The following is a 23119-nucleotide window of genomic DNA, read 5'->3' on the forward strand; positions in this document are numbered from 1 at the left end:
AGAACAATCTTGATTTATGTCCAATAATGCAACGAATAATGGTGTAACATGTTATACATGCATACACACATGCATATAGTAATAGTAACATGCATATATCTAGAAATAACCAAAGTTTTGAAACAAGTTTAAAAGCAAACAAGGAATTCACTAAAAAATTTCCTTAATAAATAATGACTTGAAGTATAAAAGTAAAAATAAATGTCATGCATAAAAGCTTAAAACCAGGTTAAGACCCTAAATTACAAGAAAATAATGTTTGGGAAATAAAATATATAAAATGAAAGCAGACGGCTAACAGCTGGAAACGGATGTTATATAGGATCATTTATTTGTATTTTAATAAAAATGGGGATCGGGTGGCAAAATACAAACATTTTAAACGGATCAGAAAACACGCACAAGAACAGTGTGAAATTCACGTGCCTTTTAAAAGCATCAACAGTATCGTCAAGTGCTCACTGGTATACACGTATAACCGCCATAAAACCCGGCCTACACATAATCAGTTTGTTCCTCTAGTACGAGACTCACTTCCTAATTTTATCGTGTATAACCAAATTAAGGTAAGGTCAATCTATCTCATTTGGCTGCACTCAGACATTGGTGTGAACCAGGTTGAGTGGGCCGCTCGTTGCTATTTCTGCCTCATGTAGATTACCGGGAAATTCCCATTCTACTTTCTTTCTCTAACAAAAGTCGCACCAGCCAAAAATCAAATATCCTTGCGCGAGAAAGGACTACTTTTAATAATAGGTAACTGGATTTAATACCAAGTACATGTACTTTATACTATGCAATATTAAACTGTGTATTGCGTACATAACGCTCAGACGGCGACAATTTCAATATGGAATTTAGTGATGACGAAATATTTTCGCAAAATATGAGTAAGGCACACAGACCATCACGCCGTGGAACTCCTGTACCTAACACACGTGGTGACCAAGCAACTAATGCACCAGATAGGACAAACAAAAAAACTGGTACTGAAAGACCGAGGGAGAAAACTCGTCCGACTAAAGAGAAAGATGATGAAAATGTGGACAAAATATCTGATAATGAAGTTAAGAATTTACAGCCAGGAGAGGACAAAAATCATCAGAAGGAAAGGTAGTTGTAAAACCACCCTAGCTTAGAGTTCATTGTTTAGTTGAAACTATAATAGCTTCAGAGACTATGTTAATTCCATGATTTTTAACTCTCTCTCTCTCTCTCTCTCTCTCTCTCTCTCTCTCTCGCAGCGCAAGTGGAGGCGCTGTAGCTCAGTTTATTAGAGCCTATAGGAGCACCATCGGCTATTTACGTCGTCTAGAAATGAACTATAGCTTTTTTATGTATGTGGCACTACATTGTGCCAGAAAGACTTGGTCACAATATGAACAGTATACGGCCTTTTCTGTGTTAAAATATATAGGACACTCACCAAATGCGATTCGCCAAATTGTCACATTTAGTTGCATCCCCACATCTACTATCTGGTATCACGGTACTAATTTGTTTTCGTAAACCTCAATGCTAATGGTTTGTGAAATAAATATACTTTCTATCCTACCTCAGCATGCGTGTATCACACTGTCATAGAGAACAATATTAGATTGTCAGTTTGACAAGGACAAAACCAGGTACTCCACTGCATTTACCAGAGATATCTCTGCTGAAACTAACATAGTCTGGTTCCCTAACCAGATTGTGGCGTTCTGTCGTATTGGGGTGGGGTTCTCCCAATATAATTTAATTAAATTAAATTGAAAGTTCCACCCTGGCTCGTTAGGTTAGAAAGTTAAATTAGTGATGATGTAGATTTACAGCTCTGAGCCCCCAGTCAGCAATGCCGACGGTTAAATTATAGAGAACACGAAGATGAAATTCAATCAATAACAATTTAATAAATGTGATAATTTAAAAACGATAACTTCCAATCACTCGTCTTTCCCTCGACCAAGTGACAGCCTAATTCAACCCGTGATTTACAGTGTGAGTTCGATTTTCCCCCTGTCCTTGCATCTACTCATCTATTTCTTCCCGCTGATTCTTCCTTCTTTCCGTTCCTCTAACTCCTTCTTTGTCTCTGTTTCTCTCTCTACTATCTCCTCCTCCAACTTCGCTCCAGACTTCAACTTCTTTCTTCTCCTTTCCCTCTCTATTATCTCCTCCAATTCCGCTCCCAGACTTCACTCCACCTTCTTCTCCTTCCCTCCTTTCCTCCGTCTCAATATCCGAGACAACGGGACCAAACTTTCTGGTCTGTCCCTCAAAGCTTCCTGTGAAAAACCACAAGGCGTTAACAAATGTTTTATCGAACCTCACCTCACACTATAACGACAATTAACCATCAGACAGCTGTCACTGTTTCGGCCACGCATGCATACACATCGAAATTCCCACACACTTCTTGCAGGGTAAACAATGGCGTAATAACACAGTATCAGCGAATTGTTATACAGACATCAATACATTGCGTCACGTCAGTATATACACATATATATTTAATCTCATCGTACTACAATCTGACAAAATCAGACGCATGTCTGTACATTACAAATATTCAACAATGGCAAAATATATAATCATATGAACATATGTGTTAGTCTACTATAAAATACCCACATAGTAAATTACAATATTAACTCTTACGACGGCTGGCAAGCTATATAATTCTTTACAAATATCAACTCATTTCTTCAAAATATGCAAACATATTAACAAAACAAAGTAATTCTTCGTACTACGATTCTAGTACTAATAAAGTATACATACGATCTACAGTTAAAATGCAGTCGCATTCCACAAAGACCGAACAAATATCTACTGACCTTTGAAGCTTTCTGTACTTAGAATTTCCCGCTTTAAGATTTTCCCGCCAATAACGAACGGCTATTCGGAGTTACGCTAACCTCTTCTCTGGGTAATTTCTCTCAGCGAACTAACTTTTGCCGGAAAACTCAGGGATATCATTCTACCCAAATCAAGGTCTCCCCCCTATTTTGATTCTGATTGAGTGGCGCTGTGCCCTTGTCCAATCGTCTTAGCGGCCAGTTCAACCTGTCTGTCTGTTTGCAGGGGAAAGAAGTTAGGACACTCCCACTTCTTCATGCAATTTCTTTTGATCTTGGAAACATTTCGACACCTAGATGATAACTGGCTATCGGGCGCCTCGCAACTCCGATGTCCGGTTTTTCGATTCTAGCCACAACAGTCTTACGTAACGGATTAGTGCTAGCCTTCGGCAATGTTCGACATCAAACAATGACCCGTCAGAATTACCTTGATTATACATGTTTCAAACTGGGCTACTCTGGGTCGGGGTAAACATGACAGATATATAATTAATTAAGTCCAAAATTTCTACGTTCTTTTTCAATCATTTGGCAATGCACTTGTCGAAGCAGTGCTCAAAAGTAAAATTATAGTCAGCGTGTTTTGCGCCATAGGTTCAGAATTTACTGTGGCTGTAACTTTGTATTAAAGACGGGGAGGTTAGTGTTATGACTGGTCGGCCTGGTGTTAAGATAATATGACTGAGTGGGACATCATGCTGAATGTCTGCGGCATGATGCCCCAGTGCTAGACATCACGAAAAACTGCCACACTGCAGACATCGTAGCGATATGACTGAAAAAGCTACCTTAAAAATCGAAATCACACACACACACACGCACGCACGCGCTTTCTGTTATGTAGTGTGTATCATTAGCCAGTCCACTTTGTTGATGTCTTATATATATATATATATATATATATATATATATATATATATATATATATATATATATATATATATATATATATATATACACACTTGATATTGTTTTTACTTGATAGATTTCGTTTACACTGCATGGCCATATAGTAGGAATATATGTAACTGTATTAACGACTAATCTCAGATATTCATTGTTAAATCTCACTGTTTTAAAAGTGAATTTCCACATTTCATTTTTAGTAACATTACTCCGTTCACTGTTACTTTGTTTATTTAGAAACAAGGGAGTAGTGATATCTAATACCGAAGTTCATACTGGTGAGTTTCAGAAACAATGTGTCTTTGATTATCATATAATACACACCCGAAAAGGAAATCGTAGTCGTTTGATACTGGATATTTGGAAGAGCTGGAGGGCTCAGTCTTGATGCAACCAAATTATCGGAATCGTTCCTTTAACAAAAATTTAGCATTGCCTTGTTTACGATAAATTAAATAATATTGACATTGTATAAGAGCTAGAGATAGTGGAAGGCATACACCATCCTTTTTTAGTTTGAAAACTTAGCACAAGCGAAAATTTAACATCGACGACAAACAGCTGATGATGTCTTTACACTTCAAGAAATCTTCAATGTTTCCTCAAAAATAAGGCAAGATTGTTTTAAGTGAATTCAAGGTTTTATGGTTGTATCATAATCCGTATTGCACGCAAACGTTCTACAAAAAATCGTTAATCCAAACCAAGCAATTAAAAGATATTCAGGAATCAAAGTTGAGGAAGACATTTAAAAATGTTTGGTGAAACTCGTTCCAGGTATCAACATCACTCGAAACAAATAATTAACGGTACGGTATTTATGATTACGTTTCGGTCTTTCTTCTAAAACAGACATTCGAAGATCACAGCTACTAAATATGAAACAACACGTACTGTCGTACTAATTTGTACAAGTTTCCACAATTGAATAACTGTTGTCGATAGAGATAACTTTTTTTTATATGTTCACCATGTATGGAGGGAAAGAATCTTAATTAAATTACTAATTCAATAAAATTTAACCACATTATTAAAATTTCATAGACTGTAGGATACTACATCTTGTGCGACATTCGAAGCACATATATTTCAAAATCTGGACAGTATTGACGATTTCGTAAAACCGACAAACATGTTTAATATTTCCTATCTCTAAACTACACGTGTAAACTTTGGTAGACCATAAACTACATATGCATACTTTGGTGGTCCATAAACTACACATGCATACTTCGGTGGTCCATAAACTGCACATATATACTAGGTTAGACGATTAACTACGCATGCATAGTTGGGTAGACCATGAACTAAGCATGCATACTTGGGTAGACCATGAACTACGCATTCATACTTGGGTAGACCATGAACTACGCATGCATACTTGGGTAGATCATTAACAACATATACATACTTGGGAAGACCATTACCTACGCATGTATACTTGGGTAGACCATTACCTAAGCATGTATACTTGGGTAGACCATTACCTACGCATACATGCTTGGATAGACCATTACCTACGCATACATACTTGGGTAGACCATGAACTACGCATACATACTTGGGTAGATCATTAACAACACATACATACTTGGGTAGACCATCACCTAAGCATACATACTTGGGTAGACCATTACCTACGCATACATACTTGGGTAGACCATGAACTACGCATACATGCTTGGATAGACCATTACCTACGCATACATACTTGGGTAGACTATTACCTACGCATACATACTTGGGTAGACCAAGAACTACGCATTCATACTTGGGTAGACCATTACCTACGCATACATGCTTGGATAGACCATTACCTACGCATACATGCTTGGATAGACCATTACCTACGCATACATACTTGGATAGACCATTACCTACGCATACATACTTGGGTAGACCATTACCTACGCATACATGCTTGGATAGACCATTACCTACGCATACATACTTGGGTAGACCATTACCTACGCATACATACTTGGGTAGACCATGAACTACGCATACATACTTGGGTAGATCATTAACAACACATACATACTTGGGTAGACCATTACCTACGCATGCATACTTAGGTAGACCATGAACTACGCATTCATACTTGGGTAGACCATTACCTACGCATGCATACTTGGGTAGACCATTACGTATGCATGCATACTTGGGTAGAAGATGAACTACGCATGCATACCTGGGTAGACTGTGTTAGTCGACGTAGTTTGGATTTCATGTACTATGAAGGTTTGTTCCACTTGTTAACTAATTCAACGTTGCCTGGGTATTATTTCGCCCCGTTCATTGCTTTTACAACATGCAGACAAACTCGCTACGCACACGAATTAACGAATATCAATTTTAACTCGAATATCTGCAACAAGTATTCTGATTCTAATGTTCGTTTATTCTTTTCATCTAATTTTTTCGTTACAATATAATGCGCTAAACTGAATGACTTCGAATCCGTCGTATACTAGAACTGTATCACGTTAATTTGATTGATGAAGTGTGCTACGAGTTGTTTCAACAGTTGTGTTACAAATATAGATTTAAAGATGGAAGCGATCTTCATATACCATACTAGAAGAAAATAGTGTTATAAGCTGGAAAGTGAGCATTAATTTGTATTATAATGCCAATGTTATCTGTCATTTAGAAAGAAATATAATGACTCTTATTTCAGGAAAATTCCAAGAATTTTGAAATTTACCAAGTTATTGAGTTCCTCGAAATATGCCAACGTTAGAAACCGGAAAAAGTATTCCCATAGAGTGCTAATTGAACGCAGTATTATTATTATAAAACTTATTTTCACTACTTCTTATGTATTGAATACATTTGTTTCTTCTGCGTGATTGTGTATTTATACTGAGTCCTCTCTCTCTCTCTCTCTCTCTCTCTCTCTCTCTCTATATATATATATATATATATATATATATATATATATATATATATATATATATATATATATGTATATATATATATATATATATATATATATATATATATATATATATATATATATATATATATATATATATATATATATATATATCTCTGTGTGTGTGTGTGTGTGTGTGTGTGTACATAGATAATAACGTGTGAGTGTTATATGAGATGAGTTTATAGAGATGTCTATTACTGGGGTATCATGCTGTAGACATGAAGCATAATGTCCCACCCAGTCACATTATCTTGAAACCAGGCAGACTAGTCCTAACACTAAGCTCTTAAAACTGAACGCCAAGAGAGGCAGCTGTTAGTACCATTTTTATAAGTCCTTGGTATGACTCAGCCGGGGTTCGAACCCGCGACCTCCCGCATCCGAGACGGACGCTCTAACCACCAGGCCACCTGAGCGGTCTCCAACATGATATAAATCCCATAACAAAATCTAGGATTTGTGAAAGTGTTCCACCCTTATTTAAATCCAAGAACAAACTCCAGGACTTGGGAAAATGTTACACCCTTATATAAATCCCAGAACAAAGTTCAGGAACTAGGAAAATATCCCACCCTTAATAAGTCCCATACCAAAGTCCAAAACTTGGGAAATTGTTCCACCCTTATATGAATCCCAGAGTAAAGTCCAGGACTTGGAAAAATGTTCCATCCTTATATAAATCCAAGAAGGGATAGACCGATGTATTTGTTTATTTGATGGATGCTTGTATGTAGAACGATTGAAACGGTAGAAAAAGTTGTGCGAAGATGATATAAAATATACATCAGGATTTGATGTATGAGAAATCAAGCCTAACACTTTATGACATATACAGAGGATGGGATTTTGGGTGACACAACTTAATACACACTCTATCATGACTTATCTTATCACCCACTGGGTTGTGTGAAAAACAAATCAAGGAAAAATACTAAAGCTGTACTGGACAGTTTCAAAGCCTTCTACTCAGAGTGAACAATCTAAATGACCACACGCGACTTAAGGCACGACTAGTACTATCACTACTACTAATATAAACACACGGTAAGAGAATAAGAAGTTTTCAAACAGTATCATAATAAGATAAATAATCCACACGATTGGTCATCCCTCCAGCTAAATGTAGTTCAGTTATATTAAAGTGTATAATGTCATTGCATAGTGCCTATATTGCATAATATACCATGGCTCTTAAAAGAATAACTACGTTTTAGTAGATATCGGTTTCTCAGTATCACAATACATTTTTGAGCAGGATTCTCTCAAGAGTGTTAGTTTTATGAAATTTATAGATATTATAGGTTTTCGTGGGACTGGGTAGCAACAGATGTAGATGACGTTTTACAATACAAATACCTTTTTCCGTACGTTTATCAAAATACTTATTTCCCTTTTTCTTCATTTGCAGCTTTCTTGTTAGACTTACCATGCTTATTGCTGCTATTGCCGTCGCCGTAGCACTATACACCCATTTCGTTTCTACCCTGATTGAGCCTGGGGAGTTTTATAAACTGCAAAAAATCACACAAGAGCTTTCTGAGCGTCTCTCTATTATTGAGTCAAACCTTCCAGATATTAAACAAATCATCGCTCGTACCAATGACAATGTTAACATTGTTGAAGACTTGCAAAAAGAGAATCGACTTACAAAAATTGAACGCAATATGTCTGATCGAATAAATTCGAATAATGAGGATCTGAAAGATTTCTTGAAAGATGGGGTTCAGAAATTGAAAGAGGAAGTAGATCTGAAATTTGGCGACATTAAGGAGATGCAGAAAGAACACAAAAAACTTCAAAAAAATGTGACGAATTTAGAAAAAACATTAACGAAACAGTCACAAATTATGGAAGAGAAAAATACTGAAGTGTTGAAACAAATGTCCCAACATAACGAAACTCTGAATGGTTTGACTGCGTCTGTAGAAGACCATGGCAGCATTCTACATAGTCTGAATGTATCGATTGAGAATCATGGCAGCAGTCTACGTAGTTTAGATTCATCTGTAGAAAACCTAGGCAACAGCCTACGTAGTTTGAATGTGTCTGTCGAAAACAATGGCAACAGTCTACGAAGTCTGAATTTATCTCTAGGAAACATCGACATCAATATGCGCAGTCTGAATGCATCTGTAGAAACCCATGGCAGCAATCTACGTAATCTGAATATATCTGTAGAAAACCATGACATTAATCTACGCAGTCTGAATGTATCTGTAGAAAACCATGACAGCAGTCTTCGTAGTTTGGATTTATCTCTAAGACACATCGAGATCAATCTACGCAGTCTGAATGTATCTGTAGAAAACCATGACATTAATCTACGTAGTCTGAATGTGTCTGTAGAAAATCATGGCAGCAGTCTACATGGTCTGAATGTGTCTGTAGAAAACCATGGCAGCAATCTACGTAATCTGAATATATCTGCAGAAAATCATGACATTATTCTACGTAGTCTGAATGTGTCTGTAGAACACCATGGCAGGAGTCTACATGGTCTGAATGTGTCTGTAGAAAACCATGGCAGCAGTCTACAAAATCTGAACGTGTCTGTAGAAAACATTGCCTGTAACATAAGCGGTTTGACTGTGTCTGTAGATAGCCTTCACAGCAGTATGAAAGATCTAAGTGAGAATATGACAGGGATTTCAATTGAGACCCTTGTATTGGGCAAGAGGACTGGGAATATAGAGGAGAACATATTTGATAAAGGTAAGTTGAAAGGGAAATGTCTTATGACTTGTACAAATATTGCAAAACATAGGAATATGTATACTAATTTTCTAACTTTTCATTGAATTTATCGATAAATGCATGTACAGTATGGAAAATGAGAGACAAAAAGAGATTAAAACGAAATATGCAAGATTAAGTTTTCTTACTTACTATGTTCTGTTGGAATGAAACCAGTGATAATTTTTACCTGTAAAATATTCCGTCAAAAAAGTAATTTCCATTTGAGTTAATTTGAAAAGTTAAAATTTCTCGTAGTCTAATGATCAGCTAAGAACAACTTAAAAATCCTGTCCGACCGTCCAACTCAGTGACACATTTATATCATTTATATATTTGTCTACAGGGTATTTGGCAGTTGTAATCTTGATCTTGTATCTTTGATATTTCGTTGCAGGGTCCTTGAGAGTTGTAATAATGATCAATACAGTTTTACTCGTCCTGGTAATTATCTACCTTGCTGCGAACACACACACCAACAAACACGTCAGTGGGATTGCTGACAGCGAACAGCAACAAGCAAATCAGGACCCAGCACCGTATTCAGTAAGAGTACCATCTACATATTTAATTTCAAGTAAATATGTAATGAGTTACAGGAATATAGCCACTCATCAACGGGATATGTGGAGATACACTCAGGCTTTTTGCTTGCGACTACACCTAATATACGTTTGGGTGGAAATTCACCAAAACATTGTGTACAGATCGGATGGGGATGGAAGGGCTGAGTAAAAAGTAAAATGTATAGACAATTGTTACTCTTGCATTTCTGAATTATCTCATTGCCACATCTTAAACATAAATTTAAAGAACAATGGCACATAATGTGCATAACAACTATTGCTTTAATCCCACATGGTGAAGGTTTACATGGAAATGAGGAGGGGTCGGGAATATGTAATAGAAAGTAATAGTTTAGGTATCTTGTTTTATTCACGTTTTCATAAAGTTTTAATTTTGCGAATACATGTTTATAGATTCCTTGGACTATTCTACAAGGTCACTGATCTCTTTCATGTACAGCGCAATGTTGTATCGATGACATTTCGTGCTATGCAGTGTCAAGTCTACACATTTAAACTTGTTAGTAGAAATAACATTGGAAACATAGTGAATAAAATGAATTACAGTCGTATATTTTGTTAAACTTTATACGTGAAAAGAAAACGTGAAAATGGAAAACGATTTTGTACGCATAACACCACGCTGTGATGAAGATTGATTGTCGAGATACACCGATGACTACATCATTAAAATGACCATGATATGTACAGCTGCTTGTTATTATTTTACACTGCAATGAACTATTTTTGATGACGTGACCTGGTAATGCATATGTGTTATGTTATGTTAGTTTGGGTTTGTTTGTATTAGATTAGGTTATTTAAGATTTGATGGGCTATCCATTTAATGAGTTAGTTAATCACTAGTGATTACTTATTTACTTACCCGACAACTCGTTTGTACTGAACGGTTGTTCTAACTTGCTCCATGTCTGCACTAATCGTATCCATTTATCCATTTTCTTCGTCTTATCCTTAGTGTAATGAGCATCATCCAGGTCGACTGTGCAGGAAACTCATCTTCCTAAATCCACCGGGAAGAGCCAATTTTCCATCCTTATTTATTGCAGCAATCTACCAGTTCCTGGTGTTTCTCCGTCTATCTGTCATGTGCCTTTTCGGTTTTTCTTCCCATGTGAAGGTCAGTTCAACCACGAGGACCCTCGTTGAAAACTCGGACCATAAGACGATGTCTGGACGATGCACAACAGTTGAGACCATGAGTTTTTTTTCCCTAGCCAGGTCCTCTCAACTCCCATAACTTTGCTTCTTGGAATACTCCAACATTTTCCGGTGATACAGGTTTCTTTTGTTCCTCTAAACCATACAGGGTGAACCGGGGACCTGACCTCCCCGGCTTCCAGAAATTTCCCCTTTACGTATCCAACGTATCAGCAATCTCCCCTAAGATATTGTAGTGTTTTCATCTCTACTGCCTTTGGGTTCAAGGATCCTGACAAGACAATAGAGTATATTGGAGGGTACCTCTTTTCTGCAAAACGGGCACATCGTATCATCTATCGTGGTCCATCTTTGCAGATTTTTTGATGATGTAAACAGACCATACAGGTCACTAGTAGGTACTGGATTTGCCGTGAATCGTATTGCCAAAGGTTTGTCCTATTAAGTTTGCTCGCTGACAGTTGCCATCATGCCTACATTGCATGGGAACCAATTTGGACTGGTCTCGCTTCATCCTCACCTCTGCGAATATCTTCATGGACCAAGGTACATCAGTCTGCTCGGCTTGAATCATTCCATTTCCAGGATTTAGCTGCGTTGAGCCGTTCTCTTCCTTCTTTTACTATCTCAACAATCTCGTTATGCTTCAGTCAACTCTCATATTTATTCACCGCCTGACCAGTGACCACTTTCTTCCTGTCACAACGTCTATTCTGGATCCCATCTATGTTAGTGGCAGTTGTAGCTTGCATGACCTGCCGTAATGAAAAGTGCTAGAAAACGATGGAAGAACTCCAGGTTATTTTCCTCAGGTTTTTGTCGATAACCTGTTATAGTTTAAAGACTTTGATGGTGTGGATTTCATTCATGCTAAATTGCCACATGAACCTTGGAAGAAAATCATGCTTGTACATCCATACCTCATACTTTCCAGGGAGGCCGAATGCGTAAAGTTTCCACGAACCCTGCTGTACCTGTTGCTTCAGTCTTCATCCACTTTTCCTGCCTGATAAGCTGGCATCAAATCACCTTCCTACTCACTTGATTGGCCTATCTGTTCTTGATGGGATGTCAATTCCTTCCAGCTACAGTTCAAAGCGGTCTGTTACACGTCCCGTTTTAACAATCAAACAACTCTTTGTCTTTGGTTTAAGTCGCATTCTGGCCTATGTTACTCTAGCATCTAGGGCAGTTAGATTCCATCGTGCCTGAATATGTGTTTATGCAGTAGCAGTCATATGATCCACGAATACATGTTGGACGTGAGTTTGATTCATGACAAGGTCATTGGATTCTCATTTCATCGCTTTGATGATAAGATTCATTTCTATCGCCAAAGTATGCTACTCATGAAGCTTCCTTTGTCCAGTCTTTCGCACGCAAAGGTGAATCTGTTGAGAACCTAAGGTGGATGATTTTAAATTAACCCACCACAAGCCTAGAAACACAGTCTAGTATATGGTAATATTTTGGGGATAGTTCAATCAGCTGATGCAGAATCAAACCATATGCGATGGCTTGATACAACCACATCACTGTCAGACCTCTGTGTTTGATCCAGACCTCGTGCAATAGTTGGGTGAGGGCACGTGGGTATTTTGCGCAACTCTTCGGAATTTTTCTACTAGCCCCTTACTGTTTTTCAGCCTCCCTGACTTTTCTTCAGCTCAAAGAGTTGCTATAAACCTATATGGGTTGGAAATGAATGCCGCTCTCCTGCTTGTCATTTCTTTCTTTCGTTTCCCCTCTCAATCTTTCTGCTGCTCTTATGCTTTTAGATGGAATTTGAGTATGTTGTGCAGTTGATGTCAACTCTCTTTCTCCATATCATTGACTTTCCTAAACTGCCTATAGGCTGAGTTCTAGACTGATGGTCTTCATCTTTCGTTGACGTTTGTTTGGTTTTGGTTCTGCCGAGTCACTTGAGCGGGGCAGCTGGGTTGATTGTACATTGCCCGTCTGTACTGGCTGCAGGTACTTGTAATTGCATTTCGGTGAGATCCGTCGAGACGCTCTTTCTACTACATTGCTCAGTGTATGCACTGATCTTTTTCCTGCTCTTCGTTTAATTCCTACTGCAATGAGCAGTATGTCTACTGTGGATGACCACCCACCCCCATCTTACTTCCACTGGCAGTAGCCATATTTTCCATTCTTTTGCTCTACAGTTCTCTACCAGTTCCTGGTATTTCTCCACCTTCTTTTCATGTAACTGATCGGTCCATTCTTCACCCTGTAACGGTACGTTCCAGCAAGATGGTCTTCGCTGGAGTCTCAAAACATAAGCCGATGTCTGGAAAAAGGCGATGTGTGCAAGAATTTCTATCAAATCAAACAGCATCTGCGCGAGTGTGGCTTGAGGTCGAGGTTTCTCCTACTTTCAAGGATCTCAGGTCAGCAGTCGTTGTTATCAGAATGGATCTTAAAATCACAATTAATTTGTACTTTTTTCTTCTAATGACCACAAATTTACTAGACTCATAATTTGACACTGTCACACTTGTATGGTTTATCTTGCTGTTCATTCGTAGGACCCATCAATAAGACTTACAAGTTGTAGATTCGTGCTTCACGCCATGCACTACAAGCACTGCTAAACTTTTAACACAACATATTATTCCTATCTCGAATTACTTAAAACGTATTCTGCACATATCGCAAATCCTGATGCTAAGAAATCAGAGAAGGTCCATTTTACAAAATGAATCCTTGTTACCATAAGGTCTCGTGATTCATTACGATGTTGTCTGCCCTTAATCCCTCTTTTAGAGAAATATCTTGCAGATACTGACCACTTTTATAACGCAAATGCTTCCCGCATGTTGTGATCAATCGGGATGTTTTCAAATCTCTCTCTTTAAAATGCTTAAAAAAATGCTTAAAAAGTTGCTTTTCAACAGTCGCCCGAGTTTTAGGTTTAACATTAGATAACTGCAGAAAACTTTAGTTTATCCCTGCACCACCGTCTCTACCATTGTCAAAACTTAAGGCACATGGACATCGGCGACAACAAGCAACCCAGTTTACGTTACCATTACCACTGTTGGTAATTCTGTTGGTTTGACTGTTGATAGTGCTAATATTTATGTTATTTAGACAATCACCACCACCTCTAATATTATCTTTGTCTGAAATGCGTCGGTTACATTGTCTATGGATTCGAAAATCAATTTGTTTCTTAATGTACCCCTTACTGAGCTGAATTGAAGTATGATTGATGTGTTGTATATATTTGATTTAATTATATCTAATTTAATATATATTTATTTGAATTGTTTCAGTTTTAAAAAAAAATCTTCATTACATGATATTGTAATGTAAATTTATTCACTAGAGATACTTTTTTCAGAAAATAGTTTGACCTTGACTGTTAGTTTATAAACACCAGGTGTTGATCTAAATCCTGACCTTGTTTCAAAATTCGTAGCATCCATGTAAACAATTTTTTAAAACAAAAATTTCTTAGAGTAAAATGATTGGTTTTCGTCAGGGTCACACTTGGTAAACATGATCCTTAACAAGTACTTGTTTTCTATAACCTTCGAGAAGATGATCACGTGACCCCTTGTTTACGTTTTTGAAGACCATATAACCTCTATTTTGGAAAATTATTCTCAGTTGCAGCTGGGCTTTTTCTTACACTAGAAGTTGTATGTTGTCCTGTTTGGCGTTATTTCAAATTACTTGTATTCAAAAGGATTAATGCTGTTGTTTTTCTGCAAAATACGTATGCTCATGTAAAGTTGTTGAACAAGGACAGTTTTTTTTATAAAAACCTATTCAGCTATCAGAAATCGGAGTGATAATTCTTGTTTCTACAAGGAATAATAGAATTCAGCACTTCAGATTTCACCATACATCATCGTCTTCCATCTTGGATTCTTCGTCGGGATTCGAACTTGCAATCAGTAGGACATTTTCTTATTACGACTTATAAATTTTTATTCCTGGATTATTCTTGGATTATTTTGGATTTGATTCTATAAAACCGTAAGTTCGTATTTTTTTCTTCATTTTTACAGAATTTTTCCTGGAAAATAAATTATTGTATTTTTCAAGGCTTGTTGTTTTCACTTTTTCTTGTGTTACTGTTTATTCGAGCCTAAACACGGACATAAAATTTGCTGTAACAACAACTGCGAAAATAGATGAATGACATTATGTTTTATTTTCCTTTTAATAAAGGTGGAGGTGGAAATAAAAAATGTTAACGTAAATACTAATACTGAATCCAACAAAAGCATCAGCGCCATCATCATCACCATCACACCAATAATAATAATAATAATAATAATAATAATAATAATAATATGTAATAGTAGAGGAAGTAGTAGTAGTTCTGGTGGTATAAAAAATAATAATAATAAAATAATAAAAATCCATGCTTTTAAAATAACTATTGATATGTTCTCCTTTCAGACGGCTGGAAGAATCTTGAGTCAAGTTCGAGCCCATCCTCGTTTAGAAAGGAAACTATGTGTCATTAGTTTCTATGAGGAGACTCACCCACTGCATATGCACATAACCCAGTCTGTTACTAGGCAGCTAAACGTGGAGCTTCTGGAACTCACGATAAGGAGACATGAAAACATCTTGGAATGCCCACCAGTCTCTCTCTACTTTCTGTTTGTAGACTTCAATGAGCGGTATTGAAATAAGGATTGGAATTATATTCAGTTATTTTGTAAAAGCTGATGCTTTTGTTGGATTCAGTATTAGTATTTAGACAATCCTTTCCTGACTACGCCATTTTAACTCAACTGGCTCTAAGTGCAAGTGAATGTATGATATGGCATTGCCTCCATAGTGTGTCGCCGGATGTGCGTCATACATCTACGTTTACCATTGTCTTCTATAGAATTCGTTGTATTCATTTCTAACATCCTTTTCAAGAAGCATTCTACCACGAGGGCATTCAAAGTTTGTTCAAATGACGCCAATGCGCTTCACATCTGGCCGCCATTACAAAAACAAAAAATGATTTAAAGGGCATCTCTGAAGCCGATCAACGGAATTTTACCAAACTTTAAAGAAGCCAGTTTGGTATAAAGAACATTCTCGTTGTCATAAACGATACATATCTTCTAAAATAAATACTAAAAATCAAAACATAAAAGAATAATATTTTCTTCTCAAAGCCACTACCCAAATTTGAAAGAAATCGTCTTTACATTATGGACTTCAAGAAAAGTAAACGAATTCTTGCCAGCATCTCCTTAATATACCCTGATGCAAATCGACAGACAAAATGCTGACTAGAAAGTGATTTATAATTATACCAATGATGCTAACTTGCACCCATACAAAAGGCAGACAAATCTGGCAGTTTCTTCTCCAAAATCGCTCGATGGAATGTTAATCAAGTTTGACCGAAATGAAATGTAAAGAAAGCGTTTTGACATAGATGCTTTTCAACCATTATACAAATAAAGACATACAATATTGCTATCATTTATAAAGACAAGAAACCACCATCTTATATTACTGCTATTTGCTAACAATAAAATAAATAAAAAATAAATTTTAAAATAAATAAATAATTTAAACACTTTTCTATAAAATGGTCAAAAAGGATTTGTCAGAATTGGACAAAAGAAGCATCCAACTTTGCATTAGCTACAAATGGATATAAATGATGCAGTGCCACCATCAACTATGTCTGCCTTTATTACAAATAAAAATATTTAAACAACATTACCATTCAACTGTGAGTAACATTATTTGACCAACCTTGACGAAGATCAAGGGCTTAAATGTCATATAATGCTGGACAATTGATTCTAATGCGCTATCAGATATGAATGTAACACTAAAATAGAAGAAAAAACCCCAAATCAATTGTTTTCGTGTCATATGCAGTCACCAGCATTGTAACAAATGTCTATATAAAACATTCCTCTGATGCAATGCGTACTTTCAGTTTGTGTTCGTTCTGTACTGATTTTCACTCTGTGTGTGTCTCTCCTAATTTGCTAAAATATGCTTCTTTCGCATGTTATTGTTTCAGACGCAGTAGTTTGTATGAATTGATGTTAAAAATCAAAATAGACATCTAAACATAAATACATCGACATATTAGTCGAATGGTTCATTATCAGTTAATTTTCGATCATTCATTGTAAGCTATAACTTAATTTAGTATATTTTTACATTAGAAACGTCATCCTTGAAGACCCCACATTGGGACTTGGCGATCTCAGACTGACCACAGTTCAGGCTGTACAGAAAATGGGAGGTAGGTGAAAGATACCAATCATAAAAATGTTGTCAAAGATTTGGCTATAGTTGTTTTGTTTCTTTCTTTTTCATTTGGTAATGTTTACGAATTTCCTTGACAGACTACCGTCATTCCGAATCTCCATGACATAATACCGTCATTCCGAATCTCCATGACAGACTACCGTCCTTCTGAATCTCCATGGCAGACTACCGTCATTCCGAATCTCCTTGACATACTACTGTCATTCCGAATCTCCATGACAGACTACCGGCATGCCGAATCTCCTTGACAGACTACCATCTTTCCGAATCTCCTTGACAGACTACCGTCATTCCGAATCTCCACGACAGATTATTGTCATTCCGAATCTCCATGACAGATTACTGTCATGCCGAATCTCCTTTGACAGACTATCGTCATTCGGAATCTCCTTGACAGACTACCGTCATTTCGAATCTCCATGACAGACTACCGTCATTCCGAATCCCCATGACAGACTACCGTCATTCCGAATCTCCATGACAGACTACAGTTATTCTGAATCTCCTTGACAGACTACCATCATTCCGAATCTCCTTGACAGACTACCATCATTCCGAATCTCCTTGACAGACTACCGTCATTCCGAATCTCCATGACAGACTACCGTCATTCCGAATCTCTATGACAGACTGCCGTCGTTCTTGGCATGAATCATTACAATACTACGACAATTCATTATATATCTCGCTCACTTTCCTTTGTAACCTCCAATTCAAGGTAATAGTCAAAGAACAGTTGTTTCGATGTTTCGTTAAAAGCAACAAGTTTGCTTATACTTTCTAAACCCTTTCACAAATTTTCTTTAATATTTCAATACTGGAATTAGTAATTATTAAGCAAAAATATTTAATTTAGTAACACCCGCTCTTGCCCTTTTACTTTTGGAGTGAAGGTCACAGTAAGAGAACATATTTATTAAGGTTTTGGTTAAAGCATTTTCATTTACTTATAGTTCCTTAATTTTTCATGGAATTCCTTCATACTTTGGTTTCATAATGATCAAACCAAATAATTCACGTTTTGACATATTTGTTAAACTTTTTCACCCTTTGTTCAAGATCACGTCATTTACAGTAATTGATAGCGTTGGACTTGACATTTCATTGAGAACATGGCCTTCCGGATTATAAACATGTTTACTGTTCCTCACCCATTCTTTCATCCTTCATTTTATTCGTTTCTATATTTTTTACTTTCTTTCTTGCATTATTCCTTTCACTCTTGGCATTTTGTTTTAGATATGAACCATATCTCCTTGTTTTTAAAGGGTTTGACGTTATAACAATTTTTATTATGGCACTATGACATTCAAAACCAGAAAGGAATATTTTACACCTGCCTTTTGAGGAACTAACTATAAACTTGGATTAATACGGGATGTGTTAATAAGAAGAAACATCATACGAGGGGAAAAAATCCCAGACTAAGCTCGTTTGGAAAACGCAATGTCTTGTAAACTCTAAATCAATAGTATGGCTTAAGTGAGACCTAACCAGAGATGTCAATCTAATTTGTAAGCCCAGCACCTCCTGTGTGTCCGTGGGAAGGGCACTTTTCTCCCATTTCCTCACAAATATATCGCCAGATACACTGCTGGCACTGCAAGTAAAATTCAGCCAATATAAATTGGTTGTTCTATTGTTTCAAAATTAACTTTTTATAGGCTTGTGATATCATAACAACTGATTTACGTCAGCAAATCTGTAAACACAATATAGTTATCCCCTATGTGCTAATTGCCTGATAAAGAATAGCACTTTAACTTGTTAAGTGGAGCAGAGCCTATGCATTAGATGTTTCCTAAATATCGAGAATATCTTATCCAAATCAGCAACGAGAAACAAAGAGTACTGTACCAATCTGTGTTTTCCACTTTGAAGTAAAATTATAATCTTTTACTCAGATAAATATAGCATTTATTCTGCTTTGCAAAGTAATAAACCATTTTAAGAGAATTATGACGACATAGGGACAAATTTAAATCATCGAAGACACATCTTCATAAACATATGGCAAGATCGTAGAATTGTACCTGGTATGTTATAGGAAACATACTAGCTCAGATACAAAATTCATGATAGAGAAAAAGACATAACGATTTAATTTCGTTCGATCGCATTTATCAGGACATTGCATAATCTGATTTGCTTATAAACAATACCCAAGATGAACGCTGTCGAATTTTTAGAATGTTTATATTTTTGAGTTATTTTACAAGTTTTGAAAGTGATGATGTCATTACTAGTTTAAAAACTTTCAATTTCAGGAAAAATAGTCATTTTCTACGTGAGAGACCCGAACTCCAGGCAACTAAATCCCCAAAAATTGTACAACGAAGATCTGGCGTCCGTGACAAGGCAGCGAGAATTGTCTGCATTAAACCGGCTTTCTCTTTTTATTAGTGCATATGATCAATTAACAGACAATCAGAAAGCTCATTTAAGACAAATTGTTGTACACGAACTTAATAGTCGCTAATTAGATTGTAAGTTTTGCCATTGTTCTTTACAACTGCTTTTTTGTAGGTACGCAATGTTTTATTCTTGGGTGGAGGTGGGGTGGTGGAGATGGTAGGTGATTGTTTGTTTGCTTGAACCGCTGTTGGCTACTTGGTTGTTGATGAATATACGAGCATGTGGAATTTAAAGACAGATTTTTTTGAAGTACACGGAACCATTGCTATCAAATCTGAGATATGCTGACATTCAGCATATTCTGAACCAATACAGCTAATGACTTCTAGTAATATTACAGGGGATAGCCCGCTATTTGGAAAACAATGGGTTTGTGAACACAGATTAATATGACAATGCTAATCCATGATCGATTATGTCACTTGCTCGTGAACATCATTTTTTGTTGAGAAACACATACATACACAGAGGGAGAGAAAAAATAATAGCAATTGGTAGCTTTGGATAAAATGAAAATTATTTTCTTTGTGCTTGTATTTTACAAAAAGTACGAAACTTAACAATGGTTGTCTTTGTTTGTTCTTGTACTGGACATAAATATGTACTTTTATGAATGCTGCAACTACTCAAATTCCAAATGGAGAAGCTGAGACCAATTATTTGCTTTACTTTTTACACAGAAGAATGACATATCGTATTAACGGCGATTATCCTCGAAGAATAAAACGATTGCCTCGATATTAATTTATTTTGAAAATAATCTCTTTACGTATGGAAAACCATTTCAATATTCACTGAATTGTATAAATAACGGCAATAAGTTGCTAAATTGTTAGTCTGAAGATTATGATTTTCATCCTTTTGGAAGATCCTGAGGAAAGTTGTTATCCCAATAGATGACACTTAAAATCTTACGAAACTGCTACCAGAGAGCGAATAGAGTAAAAATGGATCTGAAAATATTTTCTCAAATTTATTATCCAATATCGTGCTTTGATCCATAGAATTGCTATGCATTTTTATATAGGCATGGTCCAGTGTCGATCTCTGTAAAACGCATGATAAGGGCCGATTTTTCTCTTTTACATACATACTCTAACATATCTGTCAAAGATTACTCCAGATTAAAAGAGTAGGTTAAGTTAAATCAAGGCAACGTGGAAGGTTAAGAATATTTCTCATCAAAAGTCGAAAATAAATTTCTCCATACTTTTCGGAATCATAGAAAGTAAAATGATGTGGGTAATGGCATAAGTAGTGACCAGGGTCACCCTAGCGTCAATGGGAATTAGCATTACAGACCCCCCCTGGGTCAATCTAGCGTCAAGGGAAAATTAACATGGAGAAAAATCGTGGGTCAATCTAGCGTCAAGGGGAATTTAACATGGAGAAAAATCGTGGGTCAATCTAGCGTCAAGGGGAATTTAACATGGGGGAATAAAGTGTGGGTCTATCTAGGGACAAGGGGAATTGAACATGGGATTTTTTTTAAAAAAAATAAAAAAATTTTTTAAAAAAAATGGGGTTGGTAATTGAAAGTCATTCTCTTTTCGAGAAATATGGGGAGCCCTGAAAAGGGCCTTTGGTTTTTCTTCTTTTTCTTCTTCTGCTTCTAATTTCTTCTTTTTCTCAACCAACTTCTTATTTTCTCTCCTACACTCTTTCTCTTCTTTTTTTTCTCCTCCTCTTCTTTCTTCTCCTCCTCTTCTTTCTTCCTCTTCTCATTTTCTTCTTCTTTTTCAATTTTTTCATTCCATTCTCTTATCCTTATCCTTTCCTCTTCATCCTCCTTCTCCTCCTTTATCTCTTTCATGACACCACTTATTATGTCCTTTACTTTTCTTAAGTTATTAATCTCCATCTTTACTCTATGGGGACTATAGGAATAGTGGTCTTCATTGAGTCTCACTAACATCTGCTCCATTATTCATAAATTGTCCAAAACGTCTTGTAATTTTTGCATTCTGTCAAGGTGGTTCGAAGCCATCTTCTTTGTAGAATGGTTTGAACGACGAATACTGTGGGTTCTTACACGAAAAGCGCGGACGTGAAGGAAAACATTCCCCTTAAAACATAAAATTAATCTTACCTAGATCATGACCCAACAACGCGCGGACGTGATGGAAAACATCCCCCTACTTTCTCATTTCATATAATAAAACCCTAACTATACTCTCCACATACGCTAAGAAACAATAAAGAAACCCATAATCTACTATTCACACAAACTTACGTGATCAGTTACAAACACTCACACTATGAAAAAAGAGTCAGTGTTTATATTCACACTACTCTACCTACACATTGGCAAATTGATGGTTATTTCTTTTCTAGAGTATTGGGGTAGCCCTGAAAAGGGCTGTTTTTTTTTAACTTCATGGACACCTGGTTAATGGTGGCACCTTCCAGGCCTGGCGCCACATACACATCTTGTTCTCCAGTTGCTTTTTACTTTTTTGGGGGAGAGAGCAGAGGGAGGATAAATAGCTTCAGAATCCCAATTTTCTGTCTCTGGGATTCTGAAATTTCTTCTTCTCTCCTTTTCCTCCTCTTCTTTGTATCTTCTCTCCGCCTCTTCTTTGTATCTTCTCTCCTCCTCTTCTTTGTTTCTTCTTTCCTCCTCCTCTCTCATCCTTCCCTCTTCGACAATGGCCTCCGCGGCCAGTTCGTTCAACAGGCGCCTGGCATATTCCAGATGCACATGAAGTTCCAACAGTTTCGCTAGTCTGGTGATTATTTTGGTGTTGATCAATCAACAAGGGTAGCTGGACTGCCGAACGAGTTTCAATTTATACTAAAAGCGCGGACGTGATGGAAAACATCCCCCTAAAAACATAAAATTGATCTTACCTAGATCATGACCAAAAACAACGCGCGGACCTAAAATAAACACTCACTCACTTTTTTATACTTCCCATCACTATTCTAAAAAATTTTTTCATTAATCACTTCAATATACTATCCACATACGCAAAGTAATCTAACCTTAAATCTACTCTCCCCACACCTCAAACACCAAAAAAAAAAAGACATGATCTTAATCTACTATCCACACCAACGTACGTGAGCACTTACTAACACACAATCCTATACACAAACACATACCCTCACACTATAAAAAAGTCAGTGTTTATATTCACACTACTCTACCTACACACATTGGCAAATTGATGGTTATTTCTTTTCTAGAGTATTGGGGTAGCCCTGAAAAGGGCTGGGTTTTTTTTGTTTGCTATGGCAATCTTTTAGTTTCTAAGAATGCGTCGTCCTCTGAG

The 23119-nt window shown here is 36.7% G+C and overlaps 2 protein-coding genes across 2 annotated transcripts in view; one reads left to right on the forward strand and one right to left on the reverse strand.

The window, feature by feature from the left end:
• The window catches only part of LOC149794441 (uncharacterized), a 110288-nt gene that overhangs the window by 51293 nt on the left and 35876 nt on the right, over window positions 1-23119 (reverse strand). The window lies entirely within an intron of this gene.
• On the forward strand, window positions 738-21268 carry LOC149794442 (uncharacterized). Its single transcript, XM_089968638.1, has 6 exons — window positions 738-1113; window positions 8096-9399; window positions 9818-9966; window positions 15588-15814; window positions 17324-17403; window positions 19697-21268. Exons 1-6 carry the CDS (start codon window positions 851-853, stop codon window positions 19906-19908), a joined length of 2235 nt encoding a protein of 744 aa, XP_089824764.1. The 5' UTR covers window positions 738-850; the 3' UTR covers window positions 19909-21268.

This window comes from Sinohyriopsis cumingii, chromosome 8 (assembly GCF_028554795.1).
Source record: "Sinohyriopsis cumingii isolate HCF-2022 chromosome 8, ASM2855479v2, whole genome shotgun sequence".
Lineage (NCBI taxonomy): Eukaryota > Metazoa > Mollusca > Bivalvia > Unionida > Unionidae > Sinohyriopsis > Sinohyriopsis cumingii.